A 20,742-nucleotide genomic window follows, 5' to 3' on the forward strand; every position below is an offset into this window, starting at 1 on the left:
TGGGGAAAAATGGGGAAAAATGGAAAAAAAAAGGGGAAAAATTTGATTGGGATGGGGGAAATGGGGAGAAAATGGGGAAGAAATGGGAAAAAATGGGGGAAAAATGGAAAAAAATGGGGAAAAATGGGGAAAAAATTGGATTGGGATGGGGAAAATGGGAAATAAATGGGGAAATAAATGGGAAAAATAGGGAAAAATGGGAGGGAAATGGGGAATAAATGGGAAAAAATGAAAAAAAAATGGGGAAAAATGGGGAAAAAAATGGGAAAATGGGATTGGGATGGGGAAAATGGGAAATAAATGGGGGGAAAATGGAAAAAAAATGGGGAAAAAATGGGATTGGGATGGGGAAAAATGGAAAAAATTGGGAAAAATTGAATTTGAATGGGGGAAATGGGAAATAAATGGGGGGAAAATGGGAAGAATGGGATTGGGATGGGGAATAAATGGGAATAAAGGGGAGAAATGGGGAAAAAATGGGGAATAAATGGGGAAAATGGAAAAAAATGGGGGAAAATGGGGAAAATGGGATTGGGATGGGGGAAAATGGGGAAGAAATGGGAAAAAATGGAAAAAATAATGGGGGAAAAATTGGATTGGGATGGGAAAAAATGGAAAAAATGGGGAAAAATTGGATTTGGATGGGGGAAATGGGAAATAAATGGGGGAAATGGGGAGAAAATGGGAAAAAATGGGAAAAAAAGGGGAAAATGGGATTGGGATGGGGAATAAATGGGGGGAAATGGGGAAAAATGGGGGAAAATGGAAAAAAAGGGGAAAAATTGGATTGGGATGGGGGAAATGGGGAGAAAATGGGGAAGAAATGGGAAAAAATGGGGAAAAATGGAAAAAAATGGGGAAAAATGGGGAAAAAATTGGATTGGGATGGGGAAAATGGGAAATAAATGGGGAAATAAATGGGAAAAATAGGGAAAAATGGGAGGGAAATGGGGAATAAATGGGAAAAAATGAAAAAAAATGGGGAAAAATGGGGAAAAAATGGGAAAATGGGATTGGGATGGGGAAAATGGGAAATAAATGGGGGGAAAATGGAAAAAAAATGGGGAAAAATGGGATTGGGATGGGGAAAAATGGAAAAAATTGGGAAAAATTGAATTTGAATGGGGGAAATGGGAAATAAATGGGGGGAAAATGGGAAGAATGGGATTGGGATGGGGAATAAATGGGGAATAAAGGGGAGAAATGGGGAAAAAATGGGGAATAAATGGGGAAAATGGAAAAAAAATGGGGGAAAATGGGGAAAATGGGATTGGGATGGGGGAAAATGGGGAAGAAATGGGAAAAAATGGAAAAAATAATGGGGGAAAAATTGGATTGGGATGGGAAAAAAATGGAAAAAAATGGGGAAAAATTGGATTTGGATGGGGGAAATGGGAAATAAATGGGGGAAATGGGGAGAAAATGGGAAAAAATGGGAAAAAAAGGGGAAAATGGGATTGGGATGGGGAATAAATGGGGGGAAATGGGGAAAAATGGGGGAAAATGGAAAAAAAAGGGGAAAAATTGGATTGGGATGGGGGAAATGGGGAGAAAATGGGGGAAATGGGGAAGAAATGGGAATAAATGGGGAAAATGGGGGGAAAATTGGATTGGGATGGGGAAAATGGGAAATAAATGGGGAGAAAAATGGGAAAAATGGGGAAAAATGGGAGGGAAATGGGGAATAAATGGGAAAAAATGAAAAAAAATGGGGAAAAATGGGGAAAAAATGGGAAAATGGGATTGGGATGGGGAAAATGGGAAATAAATGGGGGGAAAATGGAAGAAAATGGGGAAAAAATGGGATTGGGATGGGGAAAAATGGAAAAAATTGGGAAAAATTGAATTTGGATGGGGGAAATGGGAAATAAATGGGGGGAGAATGGGAAGAATGGGATTGGGATGGGGAATAAATGGGGAATAAAGGGGAGAAATGGGGAAAAAATGGGGAATAAATGGGGAAAATGGAAAAAAATGGGGGAAAATGGGGAAAATGGGATTGGGATGGGGGAAAATGGGGAAGAAATGGGAAAAAATGGAAAAAATAATGGGGGAAAAATTGGATTGGGATGGGAAAAAATGGAAAAAATGGGGAAAAATTGGATTTGGATGGGGGAAATGGGAAATAAATGGGGGAAATGGGGAGAAAATGGGAAAAAATGGGAAAAAAGGGGGAAAATGGGATTGGGATGGGGAATAAATGGGGGGAAATGGGGAAAAATGGGGGAAAATGGAAAAAAAAGGGGAAAAATTGGATTGGGATGGGGGAAATGGGGAGAAAATGGGGGAAATGGGGAAGAAATGGGAATAAATGGGGGAAAATGGGGGGAAAATTGGATTGGGATGGGGAAAATGGGAAATAAATGGGGAGAAAAATGGGAAAAAATGGGGAAAAATGGGAGGGAAATGGGGAATAAATGGGAAAAAATGAAAAAAAATGGGGAAAAATGGGGAAAAAATGGGAAAATGGGATTGGGATGGGGAAAATGGGAAATAAATGGGGGGAAAATGGAAGAAAATGGGGAAAAATGGGATTGGGATGGGGAAAAATGGAAAAAATTGGGAAAAATTGAATTTGGATGGGGAAAATGGGAAATAAATGGGGGGAGAATGGGGAAAATGGGAAAAAATGGAATTGGGATGGGGAATAAATGGGGAAATGGGGAAAAAAGGGGGAAAAATGGGAAAAATTGAAAAAAAAGGAGAAAAAAAGGGGAAAAATTGGATTGGGATGGGGAAAATGGGAAATAAATGGGGAAAAAATGGGAAAATGGGATTGGGTGGGGGAAAAATGGGAATAATGGGATTGGGAAAAATGGGGAAAAATGGGGGAAATGGGAAAAATGATTTTGGAATTTGTGCTCTGATTTTTGGGATTTGGGCTCTGATTTTTTGGGTTTGGACTCTGATTTTTTGGGTTTGGACTCTGATTTTTTGGGCTCTGATTTTTTGGGCTCTGATTTTTTGGGATTTGGGCTCTGATTTTGGGGCTCTGATTTTGGGATTTGAGCTCTGATTTTTTGGGATTTGGGCTCTGATATTTTGGGTTTGGGCTCTGATTTTGGGGTTCTGATTTTGGGGTTGGGCTCTAATTTTTGGGCTCTGATTTTTTGGGATTTTGGACTCTGATTTTTTGGGATTTGGGATCTGATTTTGGGATTTGGGCTCTGATTTTTGTGGCTCTGATTTTTTTGGGGTTTAGGCTCTGATTTTTTTGGGCCCTGAATTTTTGGGTCTGGGCTCTGATTTTGGGGCTCTGATTTTGGGATTTGAGCTCTGATATTTTGGGATTTGGGCTCTGATTTTTTGGGGTTGATCTCTGATTTTGGGGCTCTGATTTTTGGGGCTCTGATTTTTTGGGATTTGGGCTCTGATTTTTGGGATCTGGGCTCTGATTTTGGGGCTCTGATTTTGGGATTTGGGCTCTGATTTTGGGGTTCATACTCTGATTTTTGAGGTTTATACTTTGATTTTTGGGGTTCATACTCTGATTTTGGGGTTCATACTCTGATTTTTGGGGTTCATACTTTGATTTTTGGGGTTCATACTTTGATTTTTTGGGATTCCTGCCCCCCCAGGGACGTGGTGCCCGAAATCCGCGGGATCTGCATGGAGGAGCTGGGGCTGTGGGTGAGGAAATTCCCTGGATCATTCCTGACTGATGGACACCTGAAATACCTGGGCTGGACCCTGCACGACAAGGTGGGGAAAAATGGGGCAAAAAAGTGAAAAATGGGGAAAAACAGTGAAAAAATGGAAAAAAACAGTGAAAAAATGGGGCAAAAAAGTGAAAAAATGGTGAAAAAATGGGAAAAAATGGTGAAAAAATGGGAAAAAATGGTGAAAAAATGGTGGAAAAATGGCAAAAAATGGGGAAAAAATGAGAATAAGTGGGGGGAAAATGGGGAAAAATGAAAATAATTGGGGAAAAAAGAGAATAAATGGGGATAAAATGGGAATAAATGGGAATAAATGGGGATAAAATGGGAATAAATGGGGAAAAAAATGAGAATAAATTGGGGGAGAATGGAAAAAATGAAAATAATTTGGGGAAATGAGATGAAAGAGGAATTTAAAAAATAAAAATGTGGATTTTTTGTTGTGTTCCCAGCACAGGGAGGTTCGGCTGCGCTGCGTCCGAGCCCTGCGCGGGATTTACGGAATCGCTGAGATGGCGCCGAGCCTGGAGCTCTTCACCCACAGGTTCAAGGTGGGAAAAGTGGGGGAAAAAATGAAAAAAAAATTGGGGAAAATTCAGGAAAAATTTGGGGAAAATTCAGGAAAAATTTGGGGAAAATTCAGGGAAAATTTGGGAAAAATCGGGGAAAAATTTTGGAAAAATTCGAGGAAAATGCGGAAAAAAAATTGGGGAAAATTGAGGAAAATGTGGAAAAAAATTCAGAGAAAATGTGGGAAATAGTCAAGGAAAATCTGGGGAAAGTGAAAAAAAATTGGAAAAAATTTGGGGAAAATTCAGGAAAAATTTGGGGAAAATGTGGAAAAATCGGGGAAAAATTTTGGAAAAATTCGAGGAAAATCCGGAAAAAAAATTGGGAAAAATTGAGGAAAATGTGGAAAAAAGTCAGAGAAAATGTGGGAAATAGTCAAGGAAAATCTGGGGAAAATTTTGGGAAAAATCAAGGAAAAATTTGGGAAAATTCAGGAAAGATTTGAGGAAAATTTGGGGAAAATGGGGGGAGAATTGGGGAAAATTTTGGTGAAAATTGGGGGAAATTCAGGGAAAATTTGGGGGAATTTGGGGAAAAATTTGGGGGAAATTGGGGAAATTCAGGGAAAAAATTGGGAGAAAATTGGGGGAAATCTGGGGAAAATGAAAAAAAATTCAGGGAAAATTTGGGGAAAATTCAGGAAAAATTTGGGGAAAATTTGGGGAAAATCGGGGAAAATTTTGGAAAAATTCGAGGAAAATCCGGAAAAAAAATTGGGAAAAATTGAGGAAAATGTGGAAAAAAATTCAGAGAAAATGTGGGAAATAATCAAGGAAAATCTGGGGAAAATTTTGGGAAAAATCAAGGAAAAATTTAAGGAAAATTTGGGAGAAATTTGGGGGAAAATTGGGGAAAATTTGGAGGGAATTTGAAGAAAAAAATTGGGAAAAATTTGGGGAAAATCTGGGAAAAATTTGGGAAAAATTAGAAGAAAATAAAAAAAATTGGGGGAAATTTGGGAGAAATTTGGGGGAAGTTCAGGGAAAAAATTGGGGAAAATTAAGGGAGAAAATTGGGGAAAATCTGGGAAAAATTAGAGGAAAATTTAAAAAAATTGGGGAAAATTCAGGGAAAATTTGGGGAAAATTTGGGGGAAATTTGGGAAAAATTTAGGGAAATTTGGGAAAAAAATCCAGGAAAAAAAACCCTAAAAAAATCTTGGGAAATTTCAGAACATTTTGGGGAAAATTTGGGAGAAATTCAGAAAAAAATTGGGAAAAAAATCGGGAATTTTTGGGAATTTTGGGAAAAATTTCAGAATTTAGGAATATGGGGAATTTTGGGATTTTTGGGGTTTTGGGGAATTTTGGGAATTTGTGGAGATTTGTGAATTTTGTGAATTTTGGGATTTTGGGGGATTTTTGGGAATTTTGGGAATTTGTGGAGATTTGTGAATTTTGTGAGTTTTGGGATTTTGGGGTTTTTGGGATTTTGGGAATTTGTGGCAATTTGGGAATTTGTGAATATTGTGAATTTTGTGAATTTTATGGATTTGGGGATATTTTTGAATGTTGGCATTTTTGGGTTTTTTGGGGTTTTTCGGATTTTTGGGATTTTGTGGCAATTTGTAGGAATTTGTCTGGATTTGAGAATCTTGGTATTTTTATGGATTTTCTGATTTTTGTGATATTTGTGAATTTTGGTATTTTTAAGGACTTTGTGAATTTTGGTGGTTTTGTGGTTTCTGGTAATTTTGGTATTTTTATGAATTTTGTGATTTTTGTGAATTTTGTGAATTTTGGTATTTTTGTGGTTTTTGTGAATTTTGTGTATTTTGTGGATTTTGATATTTTTATGAGTTGTGAATTTTGATATTTTTGTGATTTTTGGTGATTTTGTGAATTTTGGCAATTTTGGTATTTTTATGAGTTTTGTGAATTTTGGTATTTTTGTGATTTTTTTAAATTTTGTATATTTTGTGAATTTTGGTATTTTTATGAATTTTGTGGATTTTGGTATTTTTATGAATTTTGTGAATTTTGGTATTTTTATGGATTTTGTGATTTTTGGTATTTTTGTGAATTTTGGTACTTTTGTGATTTTTGTGAATTTTGTGTATTTTGTGGATTTTAGTATTTTTATGGATTTTGTGGTTTTTGGTAATTTTGTGAATTTTGGGGGTTTTGGTGTTTTTATGAGTTTTGTGAATTTTGGTATTTTTATGAATTTTGTGATTTTTGGTGTTTTTATGATTTTTGTGAATTTTGGTATTTCTGTGGTTTTTGTGAATTTTGTGTACTTTGTGAATTTTGTGTATTTTGTGAATTTTGGTATTTTTGTGATTTTTGGTAATTTTGTGAATTTTGGGGCTTTTGGTACTTCTATGAATTTTGTGAGTTTTGGTATTTTTATGAATTTTGTGAATTTTGATATTTTTATGAATTTTGTGAATTTTGGTATTTTTATGAATTTTGTGATTTTGATGTTTTTATGAGTTTTGTGAATTTTGGTATTTTTGTGATTTTTGGTAATTTTGTGGATTTTGTGGATTTTGGTATTTTTGTGAATTTTGTGATTTTTGGTGTTTTTATGAGTTTTGTGAATTTTGGTATTTTTGTGATTTTTGTGAATTTTGTGTATTTTTTGTATTTTGTGATTTTTGGTAATTTTGGTGTTTTTGTGATTTTTGTGAATTTTGTATATTTTGTGAATTTTGGTATTTTGATGGATTTTGTGAATTTTGGTGTTTTTATGATTTTTATGATTTCTGTGATTTTGGTGATTGTGTATTCCCCTCCAGCCCCGGTTGGTGGCCATGGCTCACGACGAGGAGCCCGAGGTGGCCCTGGAGGTGCTGAGGCTGCTCAGGGACATGGACAGGTCAGAGCGGGGGTTTGGGATTGGGGTTTGGGGTTTGGGATTTAGGGTTTGGGTTTGGGGTCAGGATTTGGGGTCAGGGTTTGGGATTTGGGGTCAGGGTTTGGGATTTGGGATTTAGGGTTTGGGTTTGGGGTCAGGATTTGGGATTTGGGGTCAGGATTTGGGATTGGGATTGGGATCAGGGTTTGGGGTTGGGGTTTGGGGTTTGGGGTTTGGGAGATTTGGGATTGGGTTTGGGATTTGGGGTCAGGTTTGGGGTTTGGGGGATTTGGGGTTTGGGGGATTTGGGGTCTGGATTTGGGGTTTGGGATTTGGGGTCAAGATTTGGATTTGGAGTTAGGAATTGGGGGTTGGGGTTTGGGGTTTGGGATCAGGATTTGGGTTTGGGATTTGAGGTTGGGGTTTGGGGTTAGGATTTGGAATTTGGGGTTTGGGGTCAGGATTGGGAATTGGAGTTTGGGATTTGAGGTTTGAGATCTGGATTTGGGATTTGGGGTTTGAGTTTGGGATTTGGAATTTGGGATTTGGGGTTGGGATTTGGGGTTTGGGATCAGGATTTGGGGTTTGGGATTTGGAATTTGGGATTTGGGGTTGGGATTTGGGATTGGGGGTCAGGATTTGGGTTTGGGGTCAGGGATCAGGATTTGGTTTTGGTATTCGAGATTTGGGTTTTGTGTTTGGGATCGGGGTTTGGCATTTGGAGTTTGGGATTTGGGTTTGGGATTGGGTTTGGGATTTGGGGTTTGGGGTCAGGATTTGGGATTGGGGGTTTGGGAGTTTGGGGTTTGGATTTGAGGTCAGGGTTTGGGTTTGGGGTCAGGGTTTGGGTTTGGGGTCAGGATTTGGGATTTGGGGTTTGGGATCAGGGTTTGGGGTTTGGGGATCAGGATTTGGGTTTGGGGTTTGGAGTTTGGGATTGGAATTCTGGGATTTGTGGTCAAGATTTGGGGTTTGGGATGTGGGGTTTGGGCTTGGGTTTGGTGTTTGGGATTTGGGGTCAGGATTTGGGGTTTGGAGTCTGGGTTTGGGTTTGGGGTTTGGGATCTGAGATCAGGATTTGGAGTTTGGGGTTCGGGTTTGGAGTTTGGGATTTGGGATCAGGATTTGGTTTTGGGGTCAGGATTTGGGGTTTGGGATCAGGATTCTGAAATTTGAGGTCAGAAGTTCAGGATTTGGGACTGGATTTAGGGATCAGGGATTTGGGATCAGAATTGCAGGATTTGGGGCCAAAAAATCAGGATTTGAGATGAGAATTCTGGATTTGGGATGAGGAATTTGGGATCAGAAATTGGGATTTGGGGTTGAAATTTGGGATTTGGGATCAGGAATTTGGGATTTGGGATCAGAAATTTGGGGTTTGGGATCAGGAATTTGGGATTTGGGGTCAGAATTTGGGATTTGGGATCAGGAATTTGGGATTTGGGGGGTCCTGGGGAATCCCAAAATTCCATGGGATTGAACAGAGGAATTTGGGATTTTTTTGGGGGGGAAATTTTGACATTTTAAAAAATCCCAAAAACTCCCTGAAATTTTCTGAATTTCCAGGGAGGGAATTTGGGATCAAGATTTTGTGGGAATTTAATTTTTATTCCGAGTTTTTTGGATTTTTTCCAATAAAAAAATGAGATAATTTGGGTGTGGTTTTTTTAAAAGCCAAAATTTTTGTGGCTTGATCCCAAATTCTGAGCTCAGAATTTCGGGAATTTGGGAGAAATTGGGAAGGAGGGGCTGGGATGGGGGTGGGGAGCCCCAAATTCCCAGAATTTGAGAATTTGAAGATGAAAAATTGAGGAATTTGGGTTCAAAAAGTCACCAAAATTCTGAATTTTTGGGGGAATTTGGGAATGGGAGGATGGGAATTGAGGGTTCAGGAGTTTTAGAATTACCTGGAATTTCGAGAATTCCCAGAATTTCTGGAATTTTCTGGAATGTGGAGGAAAAATCAGTGGAAAAGGGGTTGGGAATGAGGGAAAAAAATGAGAATTTGTGACCAAAAGTGCCAGAATTTTTGGATTTTTTTTATTTTTTTGGAATGGGAAATTTGGGAATTGGGATCCAGAACTCCCAGAACTCAAAAATTTCTGGAATTTTCAGGAATCTGGAGGAAAATCCAGTGGAAAAGGTGTTGGGAATGAGGGAAAAAAATGAGAATTTGTGGCCTAAAGTGCCAGAATTTTTGGATTTTTATTGGAATTTGGGAATTTTGGGATGGGAAAAGTGGGAATTGGGGATCCAGGAGTTCTGGAATTCCCAGAATTCCCAAAATTTCTGGAATTTTCAGGAATTTGGAGGAAAATCCAGTGGAAAAGGGGTTGGGAATGAGGGAAAAAAATGAGAATTTGTGGCCAAAAGTGCCAGAATTTTTGGTTTTTATTTTTAATTTGGGAATTTTGGAATGGGAAAAGTGGGAATTGGGGATCCAGGAGTCCCAGAATTCCTGGAATTCCCAGAACTCCCAAAATTTCTGGAGTTTTCAGGAATCTGGAAGAAAATCCAGTGGAAAAGGGGTTGGGAATGGGGGAAAAAAATGAGAATTTGTGGCCCAAAGTGCCAGAATTTTTGGATTTTTTTATTTTTTTGGAATGGGAAATTTGGGAATTGGGTATCTAGGAGTCCTGGAATTTCCAGAATTCTCAAAATTTCTGGAATTTTCAGGAATCTGGAGGAAAATCCTGTGGAAAAGGGGTTGGGAATGGGAAAAAAAAAGGGAATTTGTGGCCCAAAGTGCCAGAATTTTTGGATTTTTTTGTTTTTTTTGGAATGGGAAATTTGGGAATTGAGGATCCAGAATTCCCAGAATTTCTGGAATTTTCAGGAACATGGAGGAGGTGCTGTCAGATGAGGATTGCCAGAACATTTTCCCCGTGGTTTTCGTCTCCAACCGCGCCCTGGCCACGGCAGCCGGGGAGTTCCTGTTCCAGAGGTGAAAATTTGGGAATTCCTGCCCCAAAATTTGGGAATTCTTGTCCTAAAATTCTGGAATTCCAACCCTAAAATCTGGGAATTCCAGCCCCAAAATTCCAGAATTGTAACCCCAAAATCTGGGCATTTTTTCCCTAAAAATCGTGGAATTCTTGACCCAAAATCTGGAATTCCAACCCCAAAATCCTGGAATTTTTACCCTAAAAATCCTGAAACTCTTGGTCCAAAACCTGGAGTTTTCTCCTAAAATTTGGGAATTCCAGTCCTGAAATCCTGGAATTTCTGTGTCAAAATCTGGGAATTCTTGTCCCAAGATCTGGGAATTGCAGCCCCAAAATCTGGGAATTCTTACCCTAAAATCTGGGAATTCCAGCCCCAAGATCTTGGAATTTTTACCCTAAAATCTGTGAATTCCTGCCCCAAAATTTGGGAATTCCAGCCCCAAAATCTGAGATTTCTTACCCTAAAATCCCAGAATTGGGGTCCCAAAATCTGGGAATAGCAGCCACAAATCTTGGAATTTTTACCCTAAAATCTGGGAATTCCAGCCCCAAAATTATGGAATTCCAACCCCTGAATCCTGGAATTCCTGTCCTAAAATCTGGGAATTCCTGTCCTAAAATTATGGAATTGCTGTCCCCAAATTTGGGAATTCTTACCCTAAAATCCCAGAATTGCAGCTCCAAAATCCTGGAATTTTTGCCCTAAAAATCCTGAAACTCTTGGTCCAAAACCTGGAGTTTTCTCCTAAAATTTGGGAATTCCAGTCCTGAAATCCTGGAATTTCTGTCTCAAAATTTGGGAATTCTTGTCCCAAGATCTTGGAATTCCAGCCCCAAGATCTTGGAATTTTTACCCTAAAATTTGGGAATTCCTGCCCTAAAATCTGGGAATTCTTGTCCTAAAATTCTGGAATTCCAGCCCCAAAATTCCAGAGTTGTAACCCCAAAATCTGGGCATTTTTTTCCTGAAAATCGTGGAATTCTTGACCCAAAATCTGGAATTCCAACCCCAAAATCTGGGAATTCTTGTCCCAAAATCCTGGAATTTTTGCCCTAAAAATCCTGGAACTTTTGATCCAAAACCTGGAATTTTCCCCTCAAATCTGGGAATTCCAGTCCTGAAATCCCAGAATTTCTGTCTCAAAATTTAGGAATTCTTGTCTCAAAATCTGGGAATTCCAGCCCCAAGATCTTGGAATTTTTACTCTAAAGTCTTGGAATTCCAACTCCAAAATTTGGGAATTCCAGCCCCAAAATCTGGGAATTCTTGCCCTAAAATCCCAAAATTGGGGCCCCAAAATCTGGGAATAGCAGCCCCAAATCTTGGAATTTTTACCCTAAAATCTGGGAATTCCAGCCCCAAAATTATGGAATTCCAGCCCCAGAATCTTGGAATTCTTGTCCCAAAATCCTGGAATTTTTGCCCTAAAAATCCTGGAATTCTTGACCCAAAAACCTGGAATTTTCCCCTCAAATCTGGGAATTCCAGTCCTGAAATCCCAGAATTTCTGTCTCAAAATTTGGGAATTCTTGTCCCAAGATCTGGAATTTTTACCCTAAAATCCCAGAATTGGAGCCCCAAAATTTGGGAATTTCTGCCCCAAGGTCCTGGAATTCTTGTCCTAAAATCTGGAAATTGCAGCCCAAAATCCTGGAGTTTTTGGCTCAAAATCTGGGAATTCCTGATCTAAAGTCTGGGAATTCCAGCCTCACAGTCTTGTAATTTTTGCTCTGAAAATTGTGGAATTCTTGACACAAAACCTGGAAATTCAGCCCCAAAATCCTGGAATTTTTGCCTTAAAAATTGTGGAATTCTTGATCCAGAGCCTGGAATTTTCCCTTAAAATCTGGGAATTCCTGGCCTAAAATCTGGGAATTGCAGCCTTAAAATCCTGGAATTGCAGCCCCAAAATTTGGGAATTGCAGCCCCAAAATTTTGGAATTTTTACCCCCAAAATCTGGGAATTCCAGCCCCAAAATTACAGAATTCCAGCCCCAGAATCTTGGAATTCCTGTCACAAAATCTGGGAATTCTTGTCCCAAAATCTTGGAATTTTTGCCCTAAAAATCCTGGAATTCTTGACCCAAAACCTAAAATTTTCCCCCAATATCCAGGAATTCCAAACCCAGAATCTGGGAATTCCTGCCCTAAAATCTGGGAATTCCTACCTCAAAAACCTGGAATTTTCCCCCAAAATTCTGCAATTCGTGCCCTATAATTTTGGTATTTTTACCCCAAAATCTGGGAATTTTTGCCCCAAAACCCTGGAATTCCTGCCCCAAAATCTGGGAATTCTTACCCTAAAATCCTGGGGGAATTTTCCCCCAAAATATTGGAATTTTTGCTTCAAAATCCTGAAATTCCAGCCGCAAAATCCTGGAATTTTTGCCGTAAAAGTCCTGGAGTTCTAGATCCAAAACTTGAAATTTTCCCCCAAAATCCAGGAATTCCAAACCCAGAATCTGAGAATTCCTGCCCTAAAATCTGGGAATTCCTACCCCCAGATTTGGGAATTCCTGCTCAAAAATCCCAGAATTGCAGCCCCAAAATGCTGGAATTTCAAACCCCCAAAACCTAAAATTTTCCCCCAAAATCTGGGAATTCGTGCCCCAAAATCCTGGAATTTTTACCCCAAAATTCTGGAATTTTTGCCCTAAAAATCCTGGAATTCTTGACCCAAAAACCTGGAATTTCCCCCCAAAATCCTGGAATTCCAAACCCCAAAAACCTGGAATTTTTTCCCCAAAATCCTGGAATTCCAGTCTCAAAATCTGGGAATTATTGCTCCTAAATCTTGGAATTTTTGCCCTAAAAATCCTGGAATTCTTGACCCAAAACCTGGATTTTTTACCCCAAAATCTGGGAATTCCAGCCCCAAAATTTGGGAATTCCAGCCCCAAAATCTGGGAATTCCAGCCCCAAAATCCTGGAATTTTTACCCCAAAATCTGGGAATTTTTACCCCAAAATCCTGGAATTTTTGCCTTAAAAATCTTGGGATTCTTGATTCAAAATCTGGAATTTTTCCCCAAAATCTGGGAATTGCAGCCCCAAAATCCTGGGAATTCCAGCCCCAAAATTTGGGAATTTTTACCCTAAAATCTGGGAATTCCAACCCCAAAATATGGAAATTCCAGACCCAAAATTTGCGAAAATCTTGGAATTCCAAACCGCAAAATCCTGGAATTTTTACCCCAAAATCTGGGAATTGCAGCCCCAAAATCCTGGAATTTTTACCTTAAAAATCCTGGAATTTTACCTTAGAAATCCTGGAATTTTTCCTTAAAAATCTTGGAATTCTTGATCCAGAATCTGCGATTTCTGTCCCAAAATCTCTGAATTCCAGCCCTAAAATCTGGGAATTCCTGCCCCAAAATCCTGACATTTTCCCCCAAAAAATCTGGGAATTTCTACCCCAAAAACCTAAAATTTCTACCCCAAAATCCTGGAATTCCTGCCCTAAAAACCTGGAATTTCCCCCTAAAATCCTGGAATTTTTGCCCTAAAAATCCCAAACCCTGAACCCTTTAAATCCCAACCCCCCCCTCCAGTCCTGGGGGAATTTTCTGGGAATCAACTCCGGGTCCCTCCCAACATCTGGAATTTGCTCCTCCCAAAATTTCTTCATCCCAAAATTTCCTCATCCCAAAATTTCTTCATCCCAAAATTTTCTCCTCCCAGAATTTCATCACCCTGGACCCTTCCCAATCCCTGCAGGTTTTTTTTTCCTATTTTTCCCAATTTTTTTTCCCCATTTTCTCCCTTTTTTCCCCTTTTTCCATTCCCAAATTTTCCTGATTTTCCCCTTTCTGATCCCTTTTTTTCCCAAATTTTTTTTCCCAAAAATTTTCCCTATTTTTTCTTTTTTTTTTATATTTTTAATTATTTTTTTCCCGTTTTTTCTTTACTCCAATTTTCCCCTGTTTTTTATTTTTTCTCTTTTTTTTTCCCCATTATTCCCCCACTTTTTCCCAATTTTTTCCCAGTTTCCTCCCATTTTTTTCCATATCTATTTTCTGTTCTTTTTAATTTTTCCTCATTTTCTTCATTTTTTCCCTCATTTCCACATTTCTGATTTTCCCCATTTTCCCCACTTCTTATGATTTTTAATTTTCCCATTTTTCCTGTTTTTTGCCCTGTTTCTGTATTTTTAATTCCCCCATTTTTCTCATTCCCTGCATTTTTTAATTTCCCCATATTCCCCATTTTTTATGATTTTAATTTCCCCGTATTCCCCATTTTTTATGATTTCTAATTTCCCATTTTCCTTTTTTGTCTTGTTTCCATATTTCTAATTTTCTCATTTTCCCCATTTTTTATGATTTCTAATTTCCCCATTTTCCTCATTTTTTATGGTTTTTAAATTCTCATTTTCCCCATTTTTTATGATTTTAGTTTTCCCATTTTCCTCATTTTTCCCCCATTTCCACATTTCTAATTTCCCATTTTTTGTAATTTTTAACTTCCCCATTTTTTATGATTTTAATTCCCCATTTTCCCCTTTTTTCCCCCGTTTCCACATTTTTAATTTTCCCATTTTCCCCATTTTTTATCATTTCTAATTCCCCATTTTCCCCATTTTTTATCATTTCTAATTCCCCATTTTCCCCATTTTTTATCATCATTAATTTCCCCATTTTCCCAATTTTTTATGATTTTAATTTTCCCATTTTCCCCATTTTTTATCATTTTTAATTTCCCATTTCCCCATTTTTTATCATTTTTAATTCCCCATTTTCCCCATTTTTTATCATTTTTAATTTCCCCAATTTCACCATTTATTATTATTTTAATTTCCCCATTTTCCCCATTTTTTATCATTTCTAATTTCCCATTTTCCCCATTTTTTATAATTTTAATTCCCCATTTTCCCCATTTCCATATTTTTAATTTTCCCATTTTCCCCAGTTTTTATGATTTTAATTTTTGATTCCCCATTTTCCCCATTTTTCCCCCATTTCCACATTTTTAATTTCCCATTTTCTCCATTTTCCCCATTTTATACGATTCTAATTTCCCCATTTCCCCACTTTTTACCACTTCTAATTTCCCATTTTCCCAATTTTTTATCATTTTTAATTCCCCATTTTCCCCATTTTTTATCATTTTTAATTTTCCCATTTCCCCATTTTTTATCATTTTTAATTCCCCATTTTCCCCATTTTTCCCCTTTTTTTATTATTTTTTATTTCCCATTTCTCCCATTTTTTATCATTTTTAATTCCCCATTTTCCCCATTTTTTATCATTTTTAATTCCCATTTTCCCCATTTATTATCATTTCTAATTCCCCATTTTTTCCCCGTTTTTTATCATTTTTAATTCCCCATTTTCCCCATTTTTTATCATTTTAATTTCCCCATTTCCCCCATTTTTTATCATTTCTAATTCCCCATTTTCCCCGTTTTTTATCATTTTTAATTCCCCATTTCCCCCATTTTTTATCATTTCTAATTTCCCCATTTCCCCATTTTTTATCATTTTTAATTCCCCATTTTCCCCATTTTTTATCATTTTTAATTCCCATTTTCCCCATTTATTATAATTTCTAATTCCCCATTTTTTCCCCATTTTTTATCATTTCTAATTACCCATTTCCCCCATTTTTTATCATTTTTAATTTCCCCATTTCCCCCATTTTTTATAATTTTTAATTCCCCATTTTCCCCATTTTTTATCATTTCTAATTTCCCATTTCCCCTATATTTTATGATTTTTAATTTCCCCATTTCCCCCATCTTTTATCATTTTTAATTTCCCCATTTCCCCATTTTTTATCATTTCTAATTCCCCATTTCCCCATTTTTCCCCCATTTTTTCTCATTTTTTTCCTGTTTTCCATGATTTTAATTTCCCCATTTCCCCCATTTTTTATAATTTCTAATTTCCCTGTTTCCCCATTTTTTATCATTTTTAATTTTCCCATTTCCCATTTTTTCCCCATTTTTTATGATCTTAATTTCCCCATTTCCCCATTTTTTTATGATTTTTATTTTCCCCATTTTTCCCCATTTTTTATCATTTCTAATTCCCCATTTTCCCCATTCTTTATGATTTTAATTTCCCCATTTTCCCCATTTTTCTTGCATTTACACATTTTTAATTTTCCCATTTCCCCATTTTCCCCCCATTTCCACATTTTTAATTTCCCCATTTTCCCCATTTTTTATGATTTTAATTTTCCCATTTTCCCCATTTGTTCCCCATTTTTTCCCCATTTTTTTCCTGTTTCCCATTATTTTAATTTCCCCATTTCCCCCATTTATTATCATTTCTAATTCCCCATATTTTTCCCCATTTTTTATCATTTCTGATTTCCCATTTTCCCCATATTTTATCATTTCTAATTCCCCATTTTCCCATTTTTCCCCCATTTTTTCCCCATTTTTTTCCTGTTTCCCATGATTTTAATTTCTCCATTTCCCCCATTTATTATCATTTCTATTTCCCATTTTCCCCATTTATTATCATTTCTAATCCCCCTTTTTTTCCCCATTTTTTATCATTTTTAATTTCCCCATTTTCCCCATTTTTTATCATTTCTAATTCCCCATTTCCCCATTTTTCCCCCATTTTTTCTCATTTTTTTCCTGTTTTCCATGATTTTAATTTCCCCATTTCCCCCATTTTTTATAATTTCTAATTTCCCCATTTCCCCATTTTTTATCATTTTTAATTTTCCCATTTCCCATTTTTTCCCCATTTTTTATGACCTTAATTTCCCCATTTCCCCATTTTTTATGATTTTTAATTTTCCCGTTTTCCCCATTTTTTATGATTTTAATTTCCCCATTTTCCCCATTTTTTATGATTTTAATTTTCCCATTTTCCCCATTTTTTCCCCATTTTTCCCCCATTTTTTCCCCATTTTTTTCTCATTTTTTTCCTATTTCCCATGATTCTAATTTCCCATTTGCCCCATTTTTTATCATTTCTAATTTTCCATTTTCCCCATTTTTTATGATTTTAATTTTCCCATTTTCCCCATTTTTTATAATTTCTAATTTCCCATTTCCCCTATATTTTATGATTCTAATTTTCCCATTTTCCCCATTTTCCCCATTTTTCCCCCATTTTTTCCCCATTTTTTCCTGTTTCCCATGATTTTAATTTCCCCATTTCCCCCATTTATTATCATTTTTAATTCCCATTTTTTCCCCCTTTTTTTATAATTTTTAATCCCCATTTCCCATTTTCCCCCATTGATTCCCAGGCTCCTGGAGCCGGAGTCCCCCGGGCCGGGCCCCGGCGCCAATCGCGGCTTTTTCCTGCGCCTGCTGCGCTTCTTCCTCGGCTCCCAGGTCAGGATTGGGGCAAATTCCTGCAAATTTGGGCAAATCTGGGAATTTTGGGAAATTTGGGAAATTTATGGGAAATTTTGAGAGATTTTTTGGGTAAATTTGGGACTTTTAGGGAATTTTGTGGGGAATTTTGAGAGATTTTTTAGGGATTTTTTGGTAATTCCGGGGGAATTTTTTGGGGAATTTTGTGGAATTTTGGGAGAAATTTTGGGAGATTTTTAGGGAATTTTTTTGGCAGTTCCAGGGGAATTTTTAGGGGAATTTTGTGACATTTTGGAGAATTTTGGGCAATTTTAGGGAGAAATTTTGGGGGAATTTCGTGTAATTTTGGGGGAATTTTGTGAAATTTTGAAGAATTTGGGGAGAATTTTGGTGGAATTTTTGGAGAAATTTTGGGGGAATTTTGTGTAATTTGGGGGAATTTTGGGAGAATTTTGTGGGTATTTTTGGAGGAATTTTTTAGAGTTTTAAGAATTTTCGTGGGAAATTTTTGAGAGATTTTTAGGAAATGTTGGGGGAAATTTTGAGATTTTTGGGCAATTTTAGGGGAAATTTTGGGGGAATTTTTTTGGAGATTTTGGAGATAATTTGGGGGGAAATCTTGAGATTTTTTAGGCAATTCCAGAGGAATTTGGGGGGAATTTTGTGGAATTTTTTTTTGAGAATTTTGGGCAATTTTAGGGGAAATTTGGGGGGAATTTTTATGAATTTTAGGCAGTTTTGTGGGAAATTTTGGAGATAATTTTGGGGGAAATTTGGAGATTTTTTGGTAATTCCAGAGGAATTTTGGGGCAATTTTTTGGGGAATTTTGAGAGATTTTTAGGGAATTTTTTAGGCAATTCCTGGGGAACTTTGGGGGGGATTTTGTGGAATTTTGGGCAATTTTAGGGGAAATTTTGTGGGGAAATTTGAGAGATTTTTAGGGAATTTTTTGGTAATTGCAGGGGAATTTTGGGGGAATTTTATGGAATTTTGGAGAATTTTTGTGGAATTTTTGGAGAATGTTTTGGGGAATTTTATGTAATTTTGATGGAAAAATTTTGGGGGAATTTTGGGGAAAATTTTGGAAGAATTTTTGGGAGTTTTAAGAAATTGTGTGCGAAATTTTTGGGGACTTTTGGAACATATTGGGGGAAGTTTTGACATTTTTGGGCAATTTTAGGGGAAATTTTTGGAGAAATTTTGGGGGAATTTTTGGGAGTTTTAAGAACTTTTGTGGGAAATTCTTGAGAGAGTTGTGGAAAATATTGGGGAAAATTTTGAGATTTTTCAGCACTTTTGGAGGGAATTTTTTGGGAAAGTTTAGAGAGAATTTTGGGGTAATTTTGAGAGACTTTTAGGGATTTTTTTGGCGATTCCAAGGGAATTTTTTTGGGAATTTTAGAGAATTTTGCAGAATTTTGTGGGAAATTTTGGGGGAAATTTTGGGGGAATTTTCTGGAGTTTCAGGTAGTTTTGTGGGAAACTTTTTGAGAGATTTTATGGGAATTTTGGGGGATTTTGGGAGAATTTTGGGCAATTTTAGGGGAAATTTTGAGAGAAATTTGTGTGAAATTTTGGGAGAGGTTTGGGAGAATTTTGGGGGATTTTTGTGGAATTTTGGGAGAATTTTGGGAGAATTGTTGTGGAATTTTTGGCTATTTTTAAATGGAATTTCCTCAAATTTCTACCATTTTTCTCAGGATTTTTTTTTGAATTTTGGAGAATTTTTCAGGATTTCCTATGAAAGTTTGGGAATTCTGGAATTTTTTGGGAATTCTGACCCAAAATCCCAATCCCACACCCCATTCCTGCAGCTTTCAGTGGGAATTTTGGGGAATTTTGCCCAAATTTCGCTTTTTTGAAATGGAATTTTCTCAAATTATTGCCATTTTTTGCCAGGATTTTTTTTGGATCTTCTCCGGAGTTTTTGGGAATTATTCTGGAATTTTGGGAATTCTGGAATTTTTGGTAATTCTGACCCCAAATCCCAATCCCACACCCCATCCCTGCAGCTTTCAGTGGGAATTTGGGGAATTCTGCCCAAATTTCGCTGTTTTTCAATGGAATTTTCACAAATTATTGCAATTTTTTTGTCAGGAATTTTTTTTTATTTTCACTGGAATTTTGGGAATTATTTTGAAATTTTGGGAATTTTGGAGTTTTCTGGGAATTCTGACCCCAAAACCCAATCCCAGCTCCACAACCCTGCAGCATTCAGTGGAAATTTTGGGGAATTTTTCCCAAATTTGGCCATTTTTTGATGGAATTTCCTCAAATTTCTGCCATTTTTTTGCCAGGATTTTTTTGGGAATTTTGGGAATTCTGTTGGAATTTTGGGAATTCCGGGAATTTTTGGGAATTCTGACCCCAAATCCCAATATCTTATCAAATTCATGCAGCTTTCAGTAGGAATTTTTAGGATTTTTTCTCGGTTTTGACCATTTTTTAATGGAATTTCATCAGATTTTTACCATTTTTAACTGGGATTTTTTGGGATTTTCTCTGGAATTTTGGGAATTCCGTTGGAATTTTTGGGAATTCTGGAATTTTTGGGAATTCTGACCTCAGTTTCCCCCCCCCAGCTGCACGAGCACGGCGCCTACCTGGTGGATTCGCTGTGGGACTGCGCCGGGAGCCGCCTGCGGGACTGGGACACGGCAACTGGGATGTTACTGGGAACCAGTATGGAGTGGGTTATACTGGTTTATACTGGGAGGGACTGGCACACGGCCACGGGATTGCTGCTGGGAACCAGTATGGACTGGGTTATACTGGGTTATACTGGTTTATACTGGGAGGGACTGGGACACGGCCACGGGATTGCTGCTGGGAACCAGTATGGACTGGTTTATACTGGGTTATACTGGTTTATACTGGGAGGGACTGGGACACGGCCACGGGACTGCTGCTGGGAACCAGTATGGACTGGGTTATACTGGTTTATACTGGGTTATACTGGGAGGGACTGGGACATGGGGCTGCTGCTGGGAACCAGTATGGACTGGTTTATACTGGTTTATACTGGGTTATACTGGGAGGGACTGGGACATGGAGCTGATACTGGGAACCAGTATGGACTGGGTTATACTGGTTTATACTGGTTTATACTGGGAGGGACTGGGACACGGCCACGGGATTGCTGCTGGGAACCAGTATGGACTGGGTTATACTGGTTTATACTGGTTTATACTGGGAGGGGCTGGGACACGGCCACGGGATTGCTGCTGGGAACCAGTATGGGCTGGTTTATACTGGTTTATACTGGTTTATACTGGGAGGGACTGGGACACGGCAACGGGATTGCTGCTGGGAACCAGTATGGACTGGGTTATACTGGTTTATACTGGTTTATACTGGGAGGGACTGGGACATGGCCACGGGACTGCTGCTGGGAACCAGTATGGACTGGGTTATACTGGTTTGTACTGGTTTATACTGGGAGGGACTGGGACACGGCAACGGGATTGCTGCTGGGAACCAGTATGG

At 37.8% G+C, this 20,742-nt stretch overlaps 1 protein-coding gene across 1 annotated transcript in view; it reads left to right on the plus strand.

Annotated features, from left to right (window-relative positions):
- Positions 1 to 20,742, plus strand: part of LOC117009887 (cohesin subunit SA-3-like) — a 71,383-nt gene that overhangs the window by 17,415 nt on the left and 33,226 nt on the right. The window contains exons 7-12 of the mRNA XM_033084240.1: positions 3,579 to 3,702; positions 4,112 to 4,210; positions 6,970 to 7,049; positions 9,865 to 9,972; positions 17,186 to 17,273; positions 19,839 to 19,938. Coding sequence (XP_032940131.1) covers positions 3,579 to 3,702; positions 4,112 to 4,210; positions 6,970 to 7,049; positions 9,865 to 9,972; positions 17,186 to 17,273; positions 19,839 to 19,938 — 599 coding nt within the window. The remainder of the gene's footprint in view (positions 1 to 3,578; positions 3,703 to 4,111; positions 4,211 to 6,969; positions 7,050 to 9,864; positions 9,973 to 17,185; positions 17,274 to 19,838; positions 19,939 to 20,742) is intronic.

This window comes from Catharus ustulatus, chromosome 37 (assembly GCF_009819885.2).
Source record: "Catharus ustulatus isolate bCatUst1 chromosome 37, bCatUst1.pri.v2, whole genome shotgun sequence".
NCBI classification, from domain to species: domain Eukaryota; kingdom Metazoa; phylum Chordata; class Aves; order Passeriformes; family Turdidae; genus Catharus; species Catharus ustulatus.